Genomic DNA, 21,526 nt, shown 5'->3' on the forward strand with positions numbered 1-21,526 from the left:
GGTGTGATTAAACACACAGATGAGCTGAGCAGTGTGAGTCCGAGGCGCTGTGGTCTACTGTACCTTGCTGGACTTCTTGCTGGTGGCCGAGCCTGGTCTGGTGTTACTGTTGAGTTGAGAAGAACTGGAGCTCACTTCATCATCATCATCATCTTCTTCCTCATCAAAATTCATGCTGCTGGAGATTCCTGTAGAAAGATCGAGAGCTTCTCGTGTCATAATCACCAAACATCAACTTCACAACAGATAAACCTGCAAACTTCACACTGGGTAAGCTGACATTTTCAAGAAACATCAATCTGCTTCTTCTATGCTCCTGCTTGACAAGACGACAAGAACCCACCGCTAGCACACTGTTTATCTAAGAATGAAAGAGAATACAGTAACTTCACCTCGTGTACAGTCGCGTCACTGGTTGCTCGTGTTAATGTGGTGTTAATGTGAGATGTTCATGACGGTTAGCTGATTAGCAGTGTTTTTATACTTTTGACTTTTAGCTATACCTAGCATAAACTTTGCTCTATTTCTCATGTTTTAGGTTTTTTTTTAGTTCATGGCCCTTTTTTATCAAAACAATCGGTTCCCCAAGAGGAACATCTGCATCGTTTCTCACTGATTCCTACATCTTAAATCCCTACAGTGACATTTATCCTCTACAGGTTTCTCAGAGTGTGAGCACGCGGTCAGTCTTGTACCTTTCTTGAGCATTGTGACCCGCAGGTCCTGCTTGCTCTGAGCCTGAGACACGGTTTTGCTCTGGACCTCAGCGTCGCTGTCTTGTCCAGCGGAATGTCCCACTGTGAGAATCTGGATTGGGCTGCTCAGGTCCTGGGCCTCATCCTGGAACACCGCTGGTCCATGAGTTCCTGCGGTACGACCACAACACGGACGCATGACCACCTGATGGTCAGCCTCGAGGCCTGATGGGTTCTCATGTAGAACACACACACATGCTGAGACAAACGCACACACGCATGCACGCATGTCTTCATGCATTGTCACATGCTGAGACACGGAGACGCATGCGGGAAACAAAGTCCAAAGAACGCAACACTGATTACTGCTGTACATCTCTGACCTCCACACGTATCTTCTCACCGCGTCCTGATGCTTTCAAATGCTAATGCGCTCTCAGCTAATCGATTAGCGTGCTCTTTTGTGAGGTTCTCGTGTCAGCGGGGATTTTGTGTTTCTCTCAGTTAGTCTACATGCAGCAGAGAAACACTCGGTCCGTAATGTTCCTGTCCGGCAGTTGCTCAATCACTTCAGACCTCAATTACGCCTCCAATCAAGTCATTACATGTTAAAAGAGCAGGCCTGGTGCTGGTCTCTGAAACACAACACAGACATGCAGGGACTCGGCCTTGAGCTCTATCTGGAGGACATCTTACTTCAAAAGTAGTGATGTGACTGCAGGATAATTGGTGTGGCATTTAGAGAATAATTACCACCAACATGGCTGCTGTTCCTGACAGAAGATCTAACAGCGACTGGAAAAAAACAACTCAATTTAATGAGACGCACATGACTCGAGTAAAGATTATGATTATGATTTTTTTTTTAAAGAAGAAAAAATAAAAGATTGAGAAACAGGCAAGACAGGACGGTCCAGATATTCACGACTAAAATCGGATTTCTGAAAAACATCGTGTCTGAATGATATATTATACCGTATGTCTGATAAAACGGTTTGTTCTTATAAACCGACTGCAGCGGGGTTAGGGTTAGGGTTAGGGCATAGACTACTGTCCTGAACTGAATATTTATTTACAGTCAGGGGAAAAAGAAAGTACACCCTCCTTCAGTTCTACGATTTTATTTATCAGGGCCTAAATAAAAATAGTGTGGTCCTCACCAACTTCTATATACAAATAAATAAATTCAGGTGACACCAATATTCAGAAAGCAGGTGGGAAGAAATAAGTACACCCTATAATTCAGTAACATGTAGAAGCACCTTTAGAACAACGTCTTGAAGTAAATGTTTTCTAGAGGAGTTTATCAGTCTCTCAGATCGTTTTGGAGAAATTCTGGTCCACTTGTCTTTACATCATTGCTCTAGTTCATTGATGTTTGAGGACACACAGTTCTCTTAAGATCCCACCTCAGCATCTCAATGGGGTTGAGGTCTGGACTTTGACTTGGCCATTCCAACACCTTAATTTTTTTCATATTTTTCCATCCAAATGTTGATTTGATGGTGTGTTTAGGATCACTGTCCTGTTGCATGACCCAATTTCAGCCCAGATTAAGATGCTGGACAGATGGCCTCACATTTGTCTCCAAATTGAAATCTGTTGTGTTTTTTGTTGTCACCTGAAGTTATTTATTTGTTTATAGAAGTTGCTGAAGACCACACAATTGTTATTTAGGCCCTGATAAATAAAAAGGTAGAACTGAAGGATCTTCTCTTTCCCATGACTGTATATATTGGAAGACTGGAAGACTCTCTGGAAGATTTATCATACTATAAAGCATGGTGTTTAATTCCATTTGAATGTTGATTTGCAAGATTTGTCATTTGTAACACGGCACTACATCAGTCCTCGTGTATAAAACTGATTTGGGGGCGGAGCTACGCAGGAGCTCAGTATGTGAAGGCACACAGAGATGTGTAGAGATGCTTCTAGGACATTTATAGTTGTTTCCTGAGCAGAAAAGAATCTATTGTTCTACATATATTATTGTTAATGGTTTAAAATGATTGATAGATAAATGAAATGCTTTATGAAACAGCACCAGACATGGTGCTCCTGATTCATTACACTGATTCATTACACTGATTCATTACACTGATTAATTACTCTGATTCATTACACTGATTCATTACACTGATTCATTACTCTGATTCATTACTCTGATTCATTACTCTGATTCATTACTCTGAATTATTACCCTGATTTGTTAAGCTGGTTTGTTACACTGATTCTTTACACTTGGTTCATTACCCTGATTCATTACCCTGATTCATTACACTGATTCATTACACTGATTCTTTACACTGATTCGTTACTCTGATTTATTACACTGATTCATTACCCTGATTCATTACATTGATTCATTACCCTGATTCATTACTTGATTTGTTACACTGATACATTACACTGATTCATTACACTGATTCATTGCCCTGATTCATTACACTGATTCATTACACCCAATTCATTACCCTGATTCATTTCACATTACGCATCTGCTATGAAGCTGTGCTTCTGACACACACGTCTACTTTAAAATTCTAATTTAAAGTAAATAATTAGGTCCAGGTGAGGATCTGGAGGTGGAGGCTCCAGGTGGAGGCTCCACACTAGTGGTGGTTGAGGAGACACCCCCTCCCCCACACTATGTAAAGCACTTTGAGTGTATAGAAAAGTGCTATATCAATCTAACTGTAACTACACTAACTAACAAAATAATGAAAGTCTGACTGTGCTAATGTTAGTTTTATTCTCTGCATGTCTGTATAAGTAAATGTCAAGTCCAATGCTGATTATGTGAAGAGATGCGTCAAAACACACACACACACACACACACACACACACACAGTCTGTAGTCTGCGATGTGACTGGACAGTAATTTAACACATGATGTTTTAGCACACGTTGTTTTCCTCTTTTGCTTTAACACATATTTACTCTGACGTTACACAACTTGTGTCGAAACAGCGCTAAGATGAAAAGTGTGTGTTGTTAAATAGCACCTCATGTTTGAGTGTAAAAATAAGAACATGTTGGCTGAAGTGGATGAGAGACTGCTGTAATCTTCCCATAAACCCAGGAAACATTATCCGTGTACACCAAGTCCTCTCTGGAATTCTACCCAATACATCTGTCATTTCTGGAAGGGGCTTTCAGTACACACCTCTGCTTTCTGTCTTTAAACACCTCACTGTCTTCTCCTGCATCCTGAATACCTGAATTCCTTTACACAACTGAACTCACAGATATTTCCGTCCTTTTCTATGCCCACTGAGACTAAAGACAAGAGCAAGACAGGAATAAACCCACAAACACTTCTTCACCTGGATAATAACGGCAAACAGACGCAGATAAACCTTTAACTTGATTTTTTTTTTTTTTAAATCAAGATTGTCACTGTTTATGAATTCACAAATTCCAAAGAAAGAAAATTTGGCTCTAAAACTACCTTTTGCTCTTTAACTCTAAAACGCTGATCACTTCAAACAGCGAATGCAGAGCTGGGAATGGCACAAAACTCTTCAACACACACACGCACACACACACAGTCATGCACATGCGGAGTGTTAACGGCATGGAGGTCCACCAGCTGACCTTTGTGCTTGCCCTTTTTCTCCTTCTTGGCGCTGCCTGTCTGTGGGGTCGACGTGAGCGGTTTGGATTTTTTAGCTGAGCGAGGAACCTGAACCTCCGCTACAGCCTTGTCCTCCTCCTGCTCAGCTTCTTGTACTGCACAGGGAAGGACGCGAGGAGCGATGTGGGAGAAACACGAACACGAGGTCAGGTGGAGTCAGTGTGAAAATGAAGGTGAAGTTAGAGAATTAGCTGTATAAAGTTTTATTAGTTGTTTATCATGTTAATAAAACATTCTGCTTAGTTTCACAATACAATGCGTTTCTGTTCTTAACGATGTAAACAACAGATGTTTGAATGTGTTAGTCTGAAACCTGTAAAGTTGCAATAAATCTTTTTTTTTTGTTTTTCCAGTTTTGCATGTTGCTTGGATTTTTGAATTGTTCATTAAAGAGTGAACTCAGGGGAACTCAGTCCCTCCAGGAGTTTGGGATTTTCCGACTGTAGAAATTAACGCAAAATCAAGGAAACTCTGCAATATTCAGACGAGCTGCAATTTTTCTAAATTACTGCAGATTTTCCGCAGATTCGGGCCGAGACGTTCAGTGTTCAGCCGAAGCCCTCTTCGATTCACGTGTGTCGAACGTGAGTACAGCTAAAAGGTCTCGTAACCAAGAAACATCACTGCGAAAGACCGTGCAGAACGATTTTGTGCGATTGCAATTTCGCCGAGTCGTTTTCCGCAAAAAAAAAACGCACAAAAAAACTCTGCAAGTTGCATCGCAAATTTCTGAAAAAACTGTGAAGTCCTGTACGGACTGAAGTACAAACTGGATGATTCCAGATGAAGACTAAAGAGAGATTAGAACCTGATGTGGCTTCTGTTCTGTGGAAGTATAGCTGACTACAGGAAGAAATAATGTTTAGGAATTCAGCTACATGGCATTTTTGACGCGAGCTTTAGGAATAACGGCGATGCCTGCTGTACAGACGTGTCGGCTGTTTTATCTACTGACGAGCTGCTCGTGTTCACAGAAACTTTTCACATTTACATCTTTATCACTGCGGAATTTAACCAGGTGATCTGTTTCACAAATAAAATCAGCAAGAGCTCAAAACATTCTGCATCACTGCTACACTCCCAACAATCCATCCTCCCACTCGCGATTTCACTCGCGTCTCCATAAATCTGAGCCCCTTCCAATCAGAGTCTGAAATTCAGTGAGTCAGAAATGTGAGAAGAGGACACGTGGCAGGAGACGTTCCACGTGAATGTCATGCAAAAGTTTCATGTTTAGTTTTGACAGTTTTGACACTTTACTGCGTAAATATTAAAAAGGAATTCTTCCTCATCCGCTGAGCTGCTGTTGTTTTCCTGCCAGTGCACATTTACATTTATTTAAATAAATTTAAATATGTCAGGAATGAAGCAGCATTGTGAGCACACATTGTTTAACAGTGTGCGATTAATTCCTCGGTCTTCACAAAGCCAGCAGCGCGAGTCGGTATTATAAACTCGGAGCAGAGCAGCCGGGACATGATGTTCTTTCACGCTGATCTGAGTTCAGTTTTCCAGCTTGTTGGGTTTCAATTGTATAGAGAAGAATCTGAGTGGAGTACAGATAGGAACCTGACAGCTCTTTTCCTACCATGGTAGATGGTGCTGCTGTTGCTGCTGAGATAGGACTCGACAAGCGGCGCCTGCTCCTCACACTGCCGTGTTCTGCGGGTCCGAGAGCGACCGTCCAGGTTCGACTGCACCATCAGGGGCTCCTGGCGCTTCTTCTTCTGCTTCTGCTCTAAGAGAGCTCGCTGGAACACATGCATACATCATATATAAGCACTACATCACCCATCATCTCTCACTCACTTTCAGTAAGAGCTTCATCCCGATGGCGGTGGATCCGGAGTCTATCCCGGGAACACTGGGTGTGAGGCAGGAATACAGCCTGGATGGGCTGCCAGTACATCTCCTGGCACAACACACACACATTGTATACTTGTATTTAGCTTGTGCCAACAGACATCGGCTAGCGTTGTAGCTCCGTGTACTTCTGGTACTAGGAGACATAAAAATTTTATAGCAGCTGAAGCCCAATGGAATAAGTTTTGTAGATGTTTATATAGGTTTAAGACAGCTGTCATGAAGGACATGAAGTAGGTGTTACAGTATGTAGCCCTATGAACACAGTAAAGACTCTTGTGTCTGTCCTCATTGTGTGTTTGGACCACCATACTGAACAATACTCACATTTAAACACAAACCACCAAAGAAACACCGTTATTTTCATATAGACACATGAGACCCTGAGACATAAGACACGGAGACACATGAGATATAAGACACATGACACACTGAGACACATGAGATATGAGACAAATGAGATATGAGACACATGAGGCACTGAGACACATGAGAGATGAGACACATGATATATGAGACACATGAGTTATGAGACACATGAAATATGAGACACATGAGGCACTGAGACACATGAGATATGAGACACATGAGTTATGAGACACATGAAATATGAGACACATGAGGCACTAAGACACATGAGATATAAGACACATGACACACTGACACTGAGATTCATGAGATATGAAACACATGAGACATGAGGCACTGAGACACATGAGATATGAGACACATGAGGCAGTGAGACACATGAGATATAAGACGCATGACACACTGACACTGAGACTCATGAGATATGAAACACATGAGATACTGAGACATGAGACACTGAGAAACATGATACTTTTGTCTGTCTGTCCTCACTTTGTTTGGACCATCATTCTGAACAATATTCACATTTAAAGACAAACCACCAAGGAAACACGAACATCATTATTTATATATAGACACATGAGACATGAGAGATGAGACACAGACACATGAGATATGAGACGCATGAGGCACTGAGACACATGAGATATGAGACACATGAGGCACTGAGACACATGAGATATGAGACACATGAGGCACTGAGACACATGAGATATGAGACAAATGAGATATGAGACACATGAGGCACTGAGACACATGAGAGATGAGACACATGAGATATGAGACACATGAGTTATGAGACACATGAAATATGAGACACATGAGGCACTAAGACACATGAGATATAAGACGCATGACACACTGACACTGAGACTCATGAGATATGAAACACATGAGATACTGAGACATGAGACACTGAGAAACATGAGACTTTTGTCTGTCTGTCCTCACTGTGTTTGGACCATCATTCTGAACAATATTCACATTTAAAGACAAACCACCAAGGAAACACGAACATCATTATTTATATATAGACACATGAGACATGAGAGATGAGACACAGACACATGAGATATGAGACGCATGAGGCACTGAGACACTGAGACATGAAACACTGAGACAAATGAAACACACAGACACATAAGACATGAGACACTGAGACTAATGAGACACATGAGGCAATGACACATGAGACACTGAGAAAAATGAGACAGACACATGAGACACTGATACAAATGAGATACAGACACATATGAGATATGAGACACATGAGGCAATGAGACATGAGACACTGAGACAAATGAAACATAGAGACACTTGAGACATAAGACACATATACAAATTGGACACAGAGACCCATGAGACCAATGAGACACAGACACATGAGGCAATGGCACACATGAGACATGAGACACTGAGATAATGAGACACAGACACATGATATACGAGAAACATGAGGAAATGAGCCATGAGACACTTATACAAATGATACAGAGACACATGAGACACATAAGACAAGAGACACTAAGACAAATGAGACACAGACACATGATATGAGATATGTGACATGAGACATGAGACAAATGAGACACTGAGACATGAGGTATGAGACACATGAGACAAATGAGACACTGAGACATGAGATATGAGACACATGAGGCAATGAGACACCGAGACACATGAGGCAGATGCATGAGATTTAACACATGAGACATGAGATACTGAGACAAATGAAACACTGAGACGTGAGGTATGAGACACATGAGACAAATGAGACACTGAGACATGAGGTATGAGACACATGAGACAAATGAGACACTGAGACATGAGATATGAGACACATGAGGCAATGAGACACCGAGACACATGAGGCAGATGCATGAGATTTAACACATGAGACATGAGATACTGAGACAAATGAAACACTGAGACCTGAGATATGAGACATGAGAAACTGAGACATGAGATGTGAGACACTGAGACACATGAGAGCTATATCTGAGAAGTGTTTAAAGCAGATGTCCTCAGACTCCCACACTACGGCTGAAAAGCGATGATTCTCTCACGCGTTCTATCTGTGGAGAGATCTTACTGCCCTGATACAGAAACAGAGCATTCTGAAACAAAGAGCATTAGAGCTGTAGAGATACTGTAACGTGGAAAACATCCATCTGTCCTCTCCTCCAGAACTAAACCCACAATTCAGCAGATATTTACTGTTAGCATCGCGCTCGCCCGCTTCCTGAGTCCATCACGTGGGAGGAAGTTTATAGCAGAAAATAATTCCGTTTATTGTAGAAACAACAACAAAATGATGACAGAATCTGGATCGAAATGTTCTTTAGAGATCCTAAAATAGTTCTTCTGTGGCACTGCTTTGTTGTAATAAAAATGTAAAAACAGAAGAATATTAGGGTTTCGGGAAATTAAATTTAGACACGAGAACACAGATTACAGTCTGACTTTATTTTCCACACTTACACTGTGGTTCTGCAACTTTCTACAGACTTTCACATGTAAAAACTTTACAGAAACGCTCGGCTTGGTCATTCAGCTACTGACTCCAGGTTATTTCTGTTTCCAGGAAACATGGCTGTCAATCACTGTGGAACCCGACACGCCCACACAGCTCAGGGCTTACAGTACGTTTCAATAATATGCACTGGATTTATTTTTATTCTGTAACAGAAACCATGTTGAGATGCAGGTTTTTCTGTTCAGATTCTATTTGACGGATTTTTATTATAACTAACGGCACACTGATGATCTGAGACGTCCACAGGAAGGCATCAGAGCGTCTTAATTAAACGCCATAACGAGGTGGCTTTAAGAAAGAAATTCAGTGGTGTCAGTGCTTTTTCTTGCTTGCTTTTTCTGTAGCTCTCTCTCTCTCTCTCTCTCTCTCTCACACACACACACACACACACACACACACACACACACACAGTACTATGATTTATGACATGGTGCAGTGTACCGTCTCCACAAGAAGGAGTCACAAAGACAGGTGATGATTTATGAGCTGAAGTCTCACCTGTCTGTCCAGCTTCTGCTGCCGGAGGTTACTGCACTCATCATCCAGGGTGCTGTGGAGAGACAGAAAGAAACAAGACATTTTTATAATGGTATTTTATTGAACAACTCCGAGCTCTCGGTTATTTTCCTCAGGGAGTGATCCTGAGCTCTTTAGAAGAAGTGTGAAAAGTCTCGACTTTGCCTTGAAGAAGCAACGGAGCGCTTAAAATAAGACACTATTAAACTGCCTCTGTGTAATGGTTCAGGAACCTCAGTGGCAGGTTGGAGAGACGATGAAAAGGTTCCTCCTGTATTCATAAACTCATCACAGCCTTGATTTAATGACACAAAGCTCCTTGTATGAAACACACCAGCAGCTCCGTAATGAACGTGTGAATCAGTCTCGTCTTCACACACACACAGCAGCGAACAACCTGTCCTGGAGAGGAAAAGGAAAGTGGTGGATATGATGTCGTGCTGCTGTGTTAAAGGTATGAGTCACTCTAAGTTCTCTTTCAGGTCCTGTAGGACCCACTGATCTTCACAGGGCCTTTGAACTGTCACCGGTTCTCGTCTGTTTCCTTCTAATGGTCTGTTCTGAAACGTTCACTCAGTGCTGCTGAGGAGGAAATGAAGCATGAAGGAATTGAATTGATCTCAGGGCGTGTGTGTGGATGAGACAGGTTCAGTGTTGTAGTGGCGTTAATTCTGTACCTGAAGGGTTGTTGAGTCCAGCCCTGGAGTGGCCGTACATTATGTTTAAGACTTTACACACAGTAAAATCCCCAGTGTTGAATTAACATCCAGAGTGTTTATTTGAGTCCAGTGGACTTATATAAACACTGTGGGGTGTAAATTCAACACTGGTGATTTTGCTGTGCACACACTACTACAGCCACATTCTCCCCGATTTGTCTTTACATCTTCGTTAACACACCTTTCTGACTACAGGGGGCAGGATTGTTGTTACATGCTGTCATATATCAAGGTGGTAACTCTGAACTTCATTTCCCAGCAGCCACTGCACCTGTTTACTGTATTACTGTCACATGACCACCTGCACCTGTATCACGTTTTTGTTTAACGAGCACTCATATATATAGCCACTGTTTGCACTGCTTGTTTGTCTCACGTTATCGTCTATCTATGCTTTTGTCCACGCTTCCGTGTTTAGTTTTTGCCACAGTATTTTGCCTCGTGTTATTGTGTCTTTCTTTTGCTGTTCGTTTGTTCATTAAACTGTTTGGAAATCTGCGATTGCTTCCGCACCAATCTTTGAAATGGACACATGCTGATATATATATATATATATATATATATATATAAATATAAAAGAGCCAGAATCTTTCATCATAATACCCGACTGTGTTAGAGGCATGTTGTTATAGGAAAATAATCAACAATGTTGTGGTGTGATGTAGAGGAGCTACTGTTACAACCCTGAGGCTAATTATTTTCCTATAAAATGTTATATTCCTCTTACACCACGGCCATTTACTAAAGATTTGTCATTTTTATTTATTAAAGAAGATACATCATACTCTTTATCCATTTATAGTTACATTTAATGTCAGTGGAACAAGTTAGTTCCTGTCCTCACTTACATTATAGCAGCTTTTATCTCATTCACTCACAACTTACAAAATAAACTTCATATCAACACCACACACGTTTCCGCCGTACACGTCCCTGTGAACGAGCCGTTACTATAGAAACGATAACGTATCAGAACGAGCGTTAATATAAACCTGCACTATTGTCTGAGCCGCTGTTATAGAGAATTAATCACTATCTCCTGACCAGCAGCACTGTGGGGATTATTATTATTATTATTATTATTATTATTATTATTATAACGAAATCCGTGTACAGAGTTACAGAAGATGTGACATTTAAAAACGGATTCTACACTTGTGATTCTACACTTGTGATTCTACAGGTCCTGGAGTAACGTCTGCTGGTCGTCTTATTCCACTCTCCAGTTAAATATCAGGATTTTAGGAGCTGTGTGAAATGATTCTAAAAGTCCAGCAGATCTTTAATACACTCTCACTGTAGTTATTTCCAGATCTATTTATTCTTCCTCTCCATGTCTGCTACAGGCTTGAAGGAAAATCTCCTTTTCCTTATCAAACCATCTCGTTTTACACACACACACACACACACACACACACACACACACACACAGTCAGCACATTCATCAGTCAGAAATGTTTGTTACCATCAAACTAGAAAATCATGACATAAACAGATTTGCTGTAATGAGGGTCAACATCTCATTATATAACACAGGAAAGATGATGCAACACAGAGTGTGTGTGTGTGTGTGTGTGTGTGTGTGTGTGTGTGTGTGTTCGTTTCTCTGAGGTGTTTTTCCTCATTGTTCATTCTCTGTATCTCTTACAGTCGAAGTTATTTTCATATCGTCTCTTTGGGAAACACGACACAGAACTTCACGGCCGAACACTGAATCACAGGAGGAACACGATTCATCCATTCAGTGAGATTCCGTCATTATTTTGTGGCTTTTGTGAAGACGCCACTCTTCATTTTGGGCGACTGAGTCTCAGCTTCAGCGTCAGTAATAATTCTGTCTCACGCATGGCTTCATCTGATCAATTTCACTTCCTCTCCCTCTTCCTCCTCCTCTTCCTCCTTCTCCTCTTCCTCCTCCTCCTCCTCCTCTCCCTCTTCCTCCTCCTCTTCCTCCTCCTCCTCCTCTCCCTCTTCCTCCTCCTCTTCCTCCTCCTCTTCCTCCTCTCCCTCTTCCTCCTCCTCTTCCTCCTCCTCTCCCTCTTCCTCCTCCTCTTCCTCCTCCTCCTCCTCCTCTCCCTCTTCCTCCTCCTCTTCCTCCTCTCTCCCTCTTCCTCCTCTCCCTCTTCCTCCTCCTCCTCCTCCTCTCCCTCTTCCTCCTCCTCTTCCTCCTCCTCTCCCTCTTCCTCCTCTCCCTCTTCCTCCTCCTCTTCCTCCTCCTCTCCCTCTTCCTCCTCTCCCTCTTCCTCCTCCTCCTCCTCCTCCTCTCCTTCTTCCTCCTCCTCCTCTCCCTCTTCCTCCTCTCCCTCTTCCTCCTCCTCTTCCTCCTCCTCCTCCTCTTCCTCCTCCTCCCCCTCCTCCTCTCCCTCTTCCTCCTCCTCTTCCTCCTCCTCTTCCTCCTCTCCCTCTTCCTCCTCCTCCGTGTAAAATACGCCAGCTTTTGTTTGAAACCGCGTGGATTCATGTCACGTGTCATAACAAATCCACTGTTCATCTATTAACCTTCAGGAATGGCAAAGCAGATTCATAATAATAATAATAATATGTGAACATCAAAATAAAGAATTCCTCAAGAGTTCGTTATTATAGATTTCTAGAAAATTCTAGATTTTTTTTCTAAAAGAATAAATAATTCTGTTGTTGGGTTCTCCAGAGGCACACACCAAAGAAGGCTTTATGGTGGGATATGGAGATATCTGGTGCTAGCTACACTGTTAAGACAAGTTCTTCATGGGTCTTTGTATTGTCTTTTTTATTATTATTTTGTGGTCGTTCACGCTCCTAAAATGGTTCTAGTGTGGAACGTTTCTGATAGGGAAACACTCTGGTGTAGTGTTCAACATAGAACCATTAAGGTGCAGATAAAAGAACCTTTTGTGGTGCTGTACGGAGATTATTAATCTACTAACAATGTTAATGTGATAGATATGCTTTTAAGGGGGAAAAAGGGGGTTCATCACGGGTTCCTTGAGTGTTCATTGTATAATTAAGGGTTCTTAACCTATTAAAAAGTGTTGGAACCTATTCTCCTAAAACTCTCATTTCAGGGTTCCCTCAGAGGAACAACCAAAGAACTCTGAAGGGTTCTAGATTAGAGATTTTCCCCCTAATGAACTGGTTTATTTAGGTTTGGGGTTTTTTTTTTGGGGGGGGGGGGTTCTGTTCCTTGTGAAATGGTTCTAGAGTACTCCAAGTGCACTTTGATGACTTGCTAGCGCTACTAAGTCCTGATTATTTCCTCAGATAAGGGATAGGTATTTATCAGTGCTTCAATCCAGCAGTTGGACCACTGATCCCATGTGGTATATGATGACCGGGCTGGAGAACAGGAACATGGGTAGTGTGTTATTAACAAATCAAAGCAACATACAAAGTGTGTGAGATCATGTGACACGGCGGTCTTCGGAACAGTGGAGCTTGTTTTTAATACAGTACCTCAACAGTCTTGTGTGTGTGTGTGTGTGTGTGTGTGTGTGTGTGTGTGTGTGTGTGTGGTGAGCCATGAGCCCATCGTGTCTTTAATAGACTCTCATTAAATAAAAAATAGTATGAGGCAGAGCTGAGCCAGTTTCTGCCTCGACTTATTCTTAATAAAGCCCGGTACACTCAGATCAGATGTTTCAGTAATCCGATAGTAAAAATTCACACCACCCACTTAACACACGTCTGTCGTCTCTATCAGCTCTGAGGGGAAATGACGGACCAGTGATGGTCTCTGAAGGTAAGGCCAGTCTCCACAAGCTCTTAAAGCACATCTATTATTTACTGGTGTTGGGTTCTCTTTCTCCGAGACAGAGTCAAGACCAAGACCATCACCAGTGGAGTCCGAGTCAAGACCCATTGTAAAGGGGGGCGAAAAGAGGGCGCGAGTCCAGATGCTCAGATGTGCTGGGTGTAGTATCTTCCTAACCTGACATGAAGTTTCTCTTTAAAATAAATAAATAAACAAAGCATCTACTTTGGTATTATCATTTTGTAATAAGTACATAAGTACTATACGTACACAGGACATGTTACGCACAGCCCATTCTTCTAGCATGCGCCACAGAGTAATCCTATTTTAGGGGTTAGGGGTTAGGGGTTAGGGAACATGTGTGCGGTAAAGGAAATGACACACAGTTTGCTAGTTATAGAAAAGATTTTTTAAAGAAAAGCAACAGCACATGTAAAGATTTTAAACTCAAAGCACATTGGTTTTGATTTAAACACACAGCAGGTAATAAAATGCAGTAAAAACTAGGATTTGTTTTGGGTCATACAGATTTCTGAGACCAAATACAGCTGTGCATTACTTTACCAAATACCAAATACAGCTGTGCATTACTTTACCAAATACCAAATACAGCTGTGCATTACTTTACTAAATACAGCTGTGCATTACTTTACTTATACAGCTGTGCATTACTTTACTAAATACAGCTGTGCATTACTTTACTAAATACAGCTGTGCATTACTTTACTAAATACAGCTGTGCATTACTTTACTTATACAGCTGTGCATTACAGGCTCCTGTGCTACATTGTTATGAACATAAGAAGGTGAAATGTTTTGAAACATAGTCACTTGAAATTAATAGACATTATATAACTCCATGCGCAGAGATAAACATGTACATTTGGTACTGAACATTACAGGCTATTTGTTCATGGAGTCGATGTTGGTCTCAGGGAGTGTCAGAAAAATATTTCGAGTCTTCGTAGTCAAGACCGAGACATCACCGAGTAGAAGTTAACCCGGGTTTATGACAACACCAAGACCATCGTTTCGTGTTCTCAAAATCAACACTGGCCTCAAGGAGCACAACACTATAATTTACTATTCGATAATCCTTTAGTGTTTATCTTCACTGTCAATTTCCTAATCTCTTATTTTCAACTTCTGGTTATTTTCCCGGTTATATATTATTCGAGATATTATTTATTGTTTTATTCCTTGTGTAAAGTGTTTTGAGATTTTGGACTCCAAGTAAAAAGCGCTATATAACAAATTATTAGTAGTAGTAGTAATAGTAGTAGTAGAATGTAATAGTAGTAGTATTAATAGTAGTAGTGGTATGTATTAGTAGTAGTAGTAGTAGTATGTATGTATTAGTAATAGTAGAATGTATTAGTAGTAGTAGTAGTAGTATGTATTAGTATTAGTAGTAGTAGTATGTATTAGTAGTAGTAGTAGTAGTATGCATTAGTATTAGTAGTAGTAGTATGTATTAGTAGTAGTAGTAGTAGTATGCATTAGTATTAGTAGTAGTAGTATGTATTAGTAGTAGTATGCATTAGTATTAGTAGTAGTAGTAGTAGTATGCATTAGTATTAGTAGTAGTAGTATGTATTAGTAGTAGTAGTAGTAGTAGTAGTAGTATGTATTAGTAGTAGTAGTAGTAGTATGCATTAGTATTAGTAGTAGTATGCATTAGTATTAGTAGTAGTAGTATGTATTAGTAGTAGTAGTAGTAGTATGTATTAGTAGTAGTAGTAGTAGTATGCATTAGTATTAAGTAGTAGTATGCATTAGTATTAGTAGTAGTAGTAGTATGCATTAGTATTAGTAGTAGTAGTATGTATTAGTAGCAGTACTAGTAGTATGCATTAGTATTAGTAGTAGTAGTATGTATTAGTAGTAGTAGTAGTAATATGTATGTATTAGTAGTAGTAGTAGTAGTATGCATTAGTATTAGTAGTAGTAATATGTACGTATTAGTAGTAGTAGTAGTAGTATGCATTAGTATTAGTAGTAGTAGTAGTAGTAGTAGTAGTATGCATTAGTATTAGTAGTAGTAGTATGTATTAGTAGCAGTACTAGTAGTATGCATTAGTATTAGTAGTAGTAGTATGTATTAGTAGTAGTAGTAGTAGTAGTATGCATTAGTATTAGTAGTAGTAATATGTATGTATTAGTAGTAGTAGTAGTAGTAGTATGCATTAGTATTAGTAGTAGTAGTACTAGTAGTAGTATGCATTAGTATTAGTAGTAGTAGTATGTATTAGTAGCAGTACTAGTAGTATGCATTAGTATTAGTAGTAGTAGTATGTATTAGTAGTAGTAGTAGTAGTAGTATGCATTAGTATTAGTAGTAGTAATATGTATGTATTAGTAGTAGTAGTAGTATGCATTAGTATTAGTAGTAGTAATATGTATGTATTAGTAGTAGTAGTAGTAGTATGCATTAGTATTAGTAGTAGTAATATGTATGTATTAGTAGTAGTAGTAGTATGCATTAGTATTAGTAGTAGTAGTAGTAGTAGTATGCATTAGTATTAGTAGTAGTAATATGTATGTATTAGTAGTAGTAGTAGTAGTATGCATTAGTATTAGTAGTAGTAGTAGTAGTATGCATTAGTATTAGTAGTAGTAATATGTATGTATTAGTAGTAGTAGTAGTAGTATGCATTAGTATTAGTAGTAGTAGTAGTAGTATGCATTAGTATTAGTAGTAGTAGTAGTAGTAGTAGTATGCATTAGTATTAGTAGTAGTAGTATGTATTAGTAGCAGTACTAGTAGTATGCATTAGTATTAGTAGTAGTAGTATGTATTAGTAGCAGTACTAGTAGTATGCATTAGTATTAGTAGTAGTATGTATGTATTAGTAGTAGTAGTAGTAGTAGTAGTATGCATTAGTATTAGTAGTAGTAATATGTATGTATTAGTAGTAGTAGTAGTATGCATTAGTATTAGTAGTAGTAGTAGTAGTATGCATTAGTATTAGTAGTAGTAGTAGTAGTAGTATGCATTAGTATTAGTAGTAGTAGTAGTAGTATGCATTAGTATTAGTAGTAGTAGTAGTAGTAGTATGCATTAGTATTAGTAGTAGTAGTAGTAGTATGCATTAGTATTAGTAGTAGTAGTAGTAGTAGTATGCATTAGTATTAGTAGTAGTAATATGTATGTATTAGTAGTAGTAGTAGTAGTATGCATTAGTATTAGTAGTAGTAGTAGTAGTATGCATTAGTATTAGTAGTAGTAGTAGTAGTAGTATGCATTAGTATTAGTAGTAGTAATATGTATGTATTAGTAGTAGTAGAATGTAATAGTTGTAGTAGTATGTATTAGTAGTAGTATGTATTAGTAGTAGTAGTAGTAGTATGTATGTATTAGTAGCAGTAGAATGTAATAGTAGTAGTAGTATGTATTAGTAGTATGTATTAGTAGTAGTAGTAGTAGTAGTAGTATGTAATACTATTATGTTCACAGCATTTACAAATGAATTTACAAAGATCTTATAGAGGTTTCAAGGTTCCAGAGTACAAGTATGTCATAAACACTTGCTTACATTTCTGATTTTAAGAATACTTTGAAAGCATGTTTTAATGGAATGTGTAGGTCTGGCTGAAATCAAAGAGTCAAGGCTTTAGGCTGTTCTATGTTAACTTTCCTGGAAACTGGTGACAGAGACTGAAAAATGAGGTGCAGGGAACTATGAGCTGATCTGAAGTCTGTGGTTTCACAAATCTTTCAGAAATCTGCACAGAATGGATCAGATGGAAAAGTAGAAGCTGATCTGAGAACAGTGACAGATCTGAACCTTCTGATAAATCGTGCAAATGGATGTGGATTAGCTGCTGAGTGTACATTTTAGCTAAATGGAGTATAATGCACCGTGCTGATCTGGGAGCAGTTCTTTCTCAAATCCTAACCTGCTGAGAAACTGCACACATGCTCCTGGATGAGCAGCCGAGGGGAAATCTCACCACAAAGCCAGAAAACAGCAGGATCTTGTTTCACGTTAGATGCACAGGTGGCTGAGAAGATCCTCATTTCATAACTCTTTTGTTTTATCTTTTTTTGTCTGTTCTTCCAGCTGCACTCCAGCCCCTGTGAGATTTTGCGAGTGTTCTGAAGCCCACACAGCAGCTCCAAAAATAGTTCTTTCATTTTAGAAGAGAGGAGCGAGAATAAAAAGCCCAAATAAACACTGGAGATGTTGTTCGGAACAGGACACGTGCAGGAACGAGCGTTACATACGGAACAGAAGACAAGCGCTCACTCCCTGATGCAATCTTTCAATAAACAAGTGATGGCAAATGAACTGTGTAACTTATAGCAACCAGGAGCCAATGAGAGGCGAGGTAGCAGTGCAGCCATGGCGATGGGGTTCTCCTGGAAGCAGCAGCAGCAGCAGCAGCAGTCGGAGCGGCGGCTTTTTAGACTCACACAGAGAACAGACACGGATCTGTGTTTCACCCACAGAGAGGAAAAGTGCTAATTAACTCCAACATCATCCACTATTCCGAGTGGCATGCATAAATTAGGAACCTCTGAAAGAGGACGGAGTGTGTGCACGTTGGAGAAGAAGAAATGAACCCAAGCTCTTCAAGTGTAAAATTCAAACCATCCCAAATAAAATATACGGAATCACTGGCGAAGGAATCACACCACACATACACGAACAATGCACAAATTCTTTAAGATGTGATTACATTTCTAAAACCTAGAGCTGAAAGTTGATGCAGGACTAAAACAAATCCAACAGAAAAGTGCAACACAACGACACGGATAAACAGATGAACTAACAGCTGCTTTAACAAGTGTTTCTACCAAAAACGATTCAACACAACCTGAAGCTCTGCAACGTCCATGTGCTCTGATTCCATCTCTCTCTCTCTCACACACACACACACACACACACACACACACACGTTAATCAGCACATGGAATCAGACATCACACTGGAGCTCCTCTAACACGCTGCAGGTCTGAAGGCCACTGTACCTGTACGGAATCCAGTCCGCCGAGTGTTTGGAGCTCATATCTCACGCTGTCGAGGAGCCGCTGGATGAGACGGGGGCTGGGGAGCGCTGAGGCAGAGCGACGCACAACAGCGGAGGATTTGGAGAGTGAGACGGACGACCATTGTCTGAATTTCTCCTACAGCTCAGACGCTAATCTTCAGCCTCTGTTGTTCTGCAGCCAGAGCTCAGCTCTCGCTTCAGTGCTTCTCATTCTGTGTGTGCTGATCTCTCTCTTCTCTAACTGTCTCTCGACCACTCTCTATGTCTCTCACATAACCCCTCCACTGCGCAGCTGCCTTCTGCTCTCTCAGTACACGGTATCTCTCTGTCTCTCTCGCTCTCTCTCTCTCTCTGTATCTCTATCTGTGTGTGTGTGTATATATATATATATATATATATATATATATATATATATATATCTCTGTCTGTTTCTCTGTCTGCTTGATTGGTTGCTTTGATGTCAACAGTCCTTCAATCAACACACACACACACACACACACACACACACACACACACACACAGTCTCACATGTTGTGTGATTTATTCATGCTTTCATCCAGTGCAGGTCGTATTAGCATGAGACACACACTGCAGCTCTAATTGTCTGATTTAAACCGAGTGCAAACAAAAGGAACATAACTACTGAACTGTTTACACTCTTCTCTCTCTCTCTCTGTGTGTGAGTGTGTGTGTGTGTGTGTGTGTGTGTGATCCCATGTTAATCACACACCGAGTTAATTTTCTCAGATGCAAAACCTCATCCTAATAACTAATAAAATGCACCAATCAGACGAAAGAGTTCACGATGAATTAAAAGCAGCCTGTTAAACCGTGTTAATCCCACACACTGCTGAGTTCTGGATTGTGATTGGTCAGAAGGTGTGAGCTAGTTTTCTATAACAGCAGCTCTGACAGTAGCGCATCTGCACATCACAGGTTTATATACATAGTAACAACTCATTCACGTTGATGGAAGGAGTCTCCAGTGTCAGTGCTGTGTAACAGTCAGAGGTAAAGCTGTGATTTTTTTCCGACTTCTTCGGGACAGAGGAGTTTACACTTCTTTGCGGTTTCTCGGTAACGTGCGTAACAAGCTGCGTTTGTTTGTCTTATTAACGTGAAGAGAGAGAGTAAAGAGAGAGAATACAGAGAGAGAGGGAATAGAGAGAGAGAATAAAGAGAGAGAAGAGAGAGAGAGAATAAAGAGAGAGATAATAGAGAGAGAGAATAGAGAGAGAGATAATAGAGAGAGAGAATAAAGAGAGAGAATACAGAGAGAGGGAATAGAGAGAGAGAATAAAGAGAGAGAAGACAGAGAGAGAATAGAGAGAGAGAATAAAATGAGAGAATAAAGAGAGAGAAGAGAGACAGAGAATAAAGAGAGAGAGAGAATAGAGAGAGAGAATAGAGAGAGGGATGGTGAGGGAACGAGTGTTTATAGCTGCTATAACGTAAGTGAGAAGAGGAACTCACTCGTTTCATCGATGTTCCACAGCATTAAATGTAATTATAAATTTGTTAAATAAAGAAATATGTGTGTTGTTGGTTGTCGCTGAGGAATAAATGGAGTAAAATATTTACAGAAACTATTGGAACAGCGAGGCCAATTCTATTTTATCCCTGTGCACTGAAGACATTTGGGTTTGAGATCAAAGGATGAAGAGAGTTTAGGATTTCAGGTTTTTTTCCTGGTATTTTTATATAAACAGCTTAGAACACGGCACCTTTCGTGGCAGATCACCCAATATTCAGGTGAACAAAAGTATAGGAACTTGGCAGACAGAATGTTCCTGTAGATTTCTGAATTCATTCTGCTGCTCCAAGAGTTCATCATCAATAAAGATCAGTGAGAATGTTCCAGAAGCAGCGGTGCAAGCCCAAGCCATGACACTACCTCCACCATGTTTCACCAATCAGCTTGTATGTTCTGGATCATGAGCAGATCCTTTCTTTCTCCACACTTTGGCCTTTCTGTCACTTTGGTAGAGGTTCATCTTGTTCCAGAACTTTTGTGGATCGTCTCTGTATTTCTTTGTGAATTCCAGTCTGGATTTCTGACTCTTACTGCTGATGAGTGGTTTACAGCTTGTGCTACGGCCTATAAATTTCTGCTCTCGAAGTCTTCTTCGAACGGTGGATTGTGAGACCTTCACCCTGCCCTGTGGAGGTTGTTGGTGATGTCACAGACTGTTGTTTTTGTGTTTTTCTTCAAAGCTCTCACAATGTTTGTGTCATCAGCTGCTGTTGTTTTCCTTGGCCGACCCGTTGGTTGTCTGTCGCTCAGCACACCGGTGGTTTCTTTCTGTTTCAGGAAATTCCAGATTGTTGTATTGTCTATGCCCAATGTTTGTGCAATGCCTCGGATTGATTTTCCCTCCTTTCTCAGCTTCAACATGGCTTGCATTTCTCCCATAGACAGCTCTCTGATCTTCATGTTGGTTTATCCTTTTTAACAACAGTTGCAGT

At 40.3% G+C, this 21,526-nt stretch overlaps 1 protein-coding gene across 1 annotated transcript in view; it reads right to left on the reverse strand.

Annotated features, from left to right (window-relative positions):
- tub (TUB bipartite transcription factor) overlaps positions 1-21,526 on the reverse strand; it is a 65,245-nt gene that overhangs the window by 8,426 nt on the left and 35,293 nt on the right. Inside the window, exons 2-6 of the mRNA XM_053634901.1 lie at positions 9,599-9,650; positions 5,921-6,083; positions 4,293-4,427; positions 696-866; positions 64-188 (exon numbers count right to left, since the gene is read on the reverse strand). Coding sequence (XP_053490876.1) covers positions 64-188; positions 696-866; positions 4,293-4,427; positions 5,921-6,083; positions 9,599-9,650 — 646 coding nt within the window. The remainder of the gene's footprint in view (positions 1-63; positions 189-695; positions 867-4,292; positions 4,428-5,920; positions 6,084-9,598; positions 9,651-21,526) is intronic.

This window comes from Ictalurus furcatus, chromosome 10 (assembly GCF_023375685.1).
Source record: "Ictalurus furcatus strain D&B chromosome 10, Billie_1.0, whole genome shotgun sequence".
In the NCBI taxonomy this organism is placed as follows: domain Eukaryota; kingdom Metazoa; phylum Chordata; class Actinopteri; order Siluriformes; family Ictaluridae; genus Ictalurus; species Ictalurus furcatus.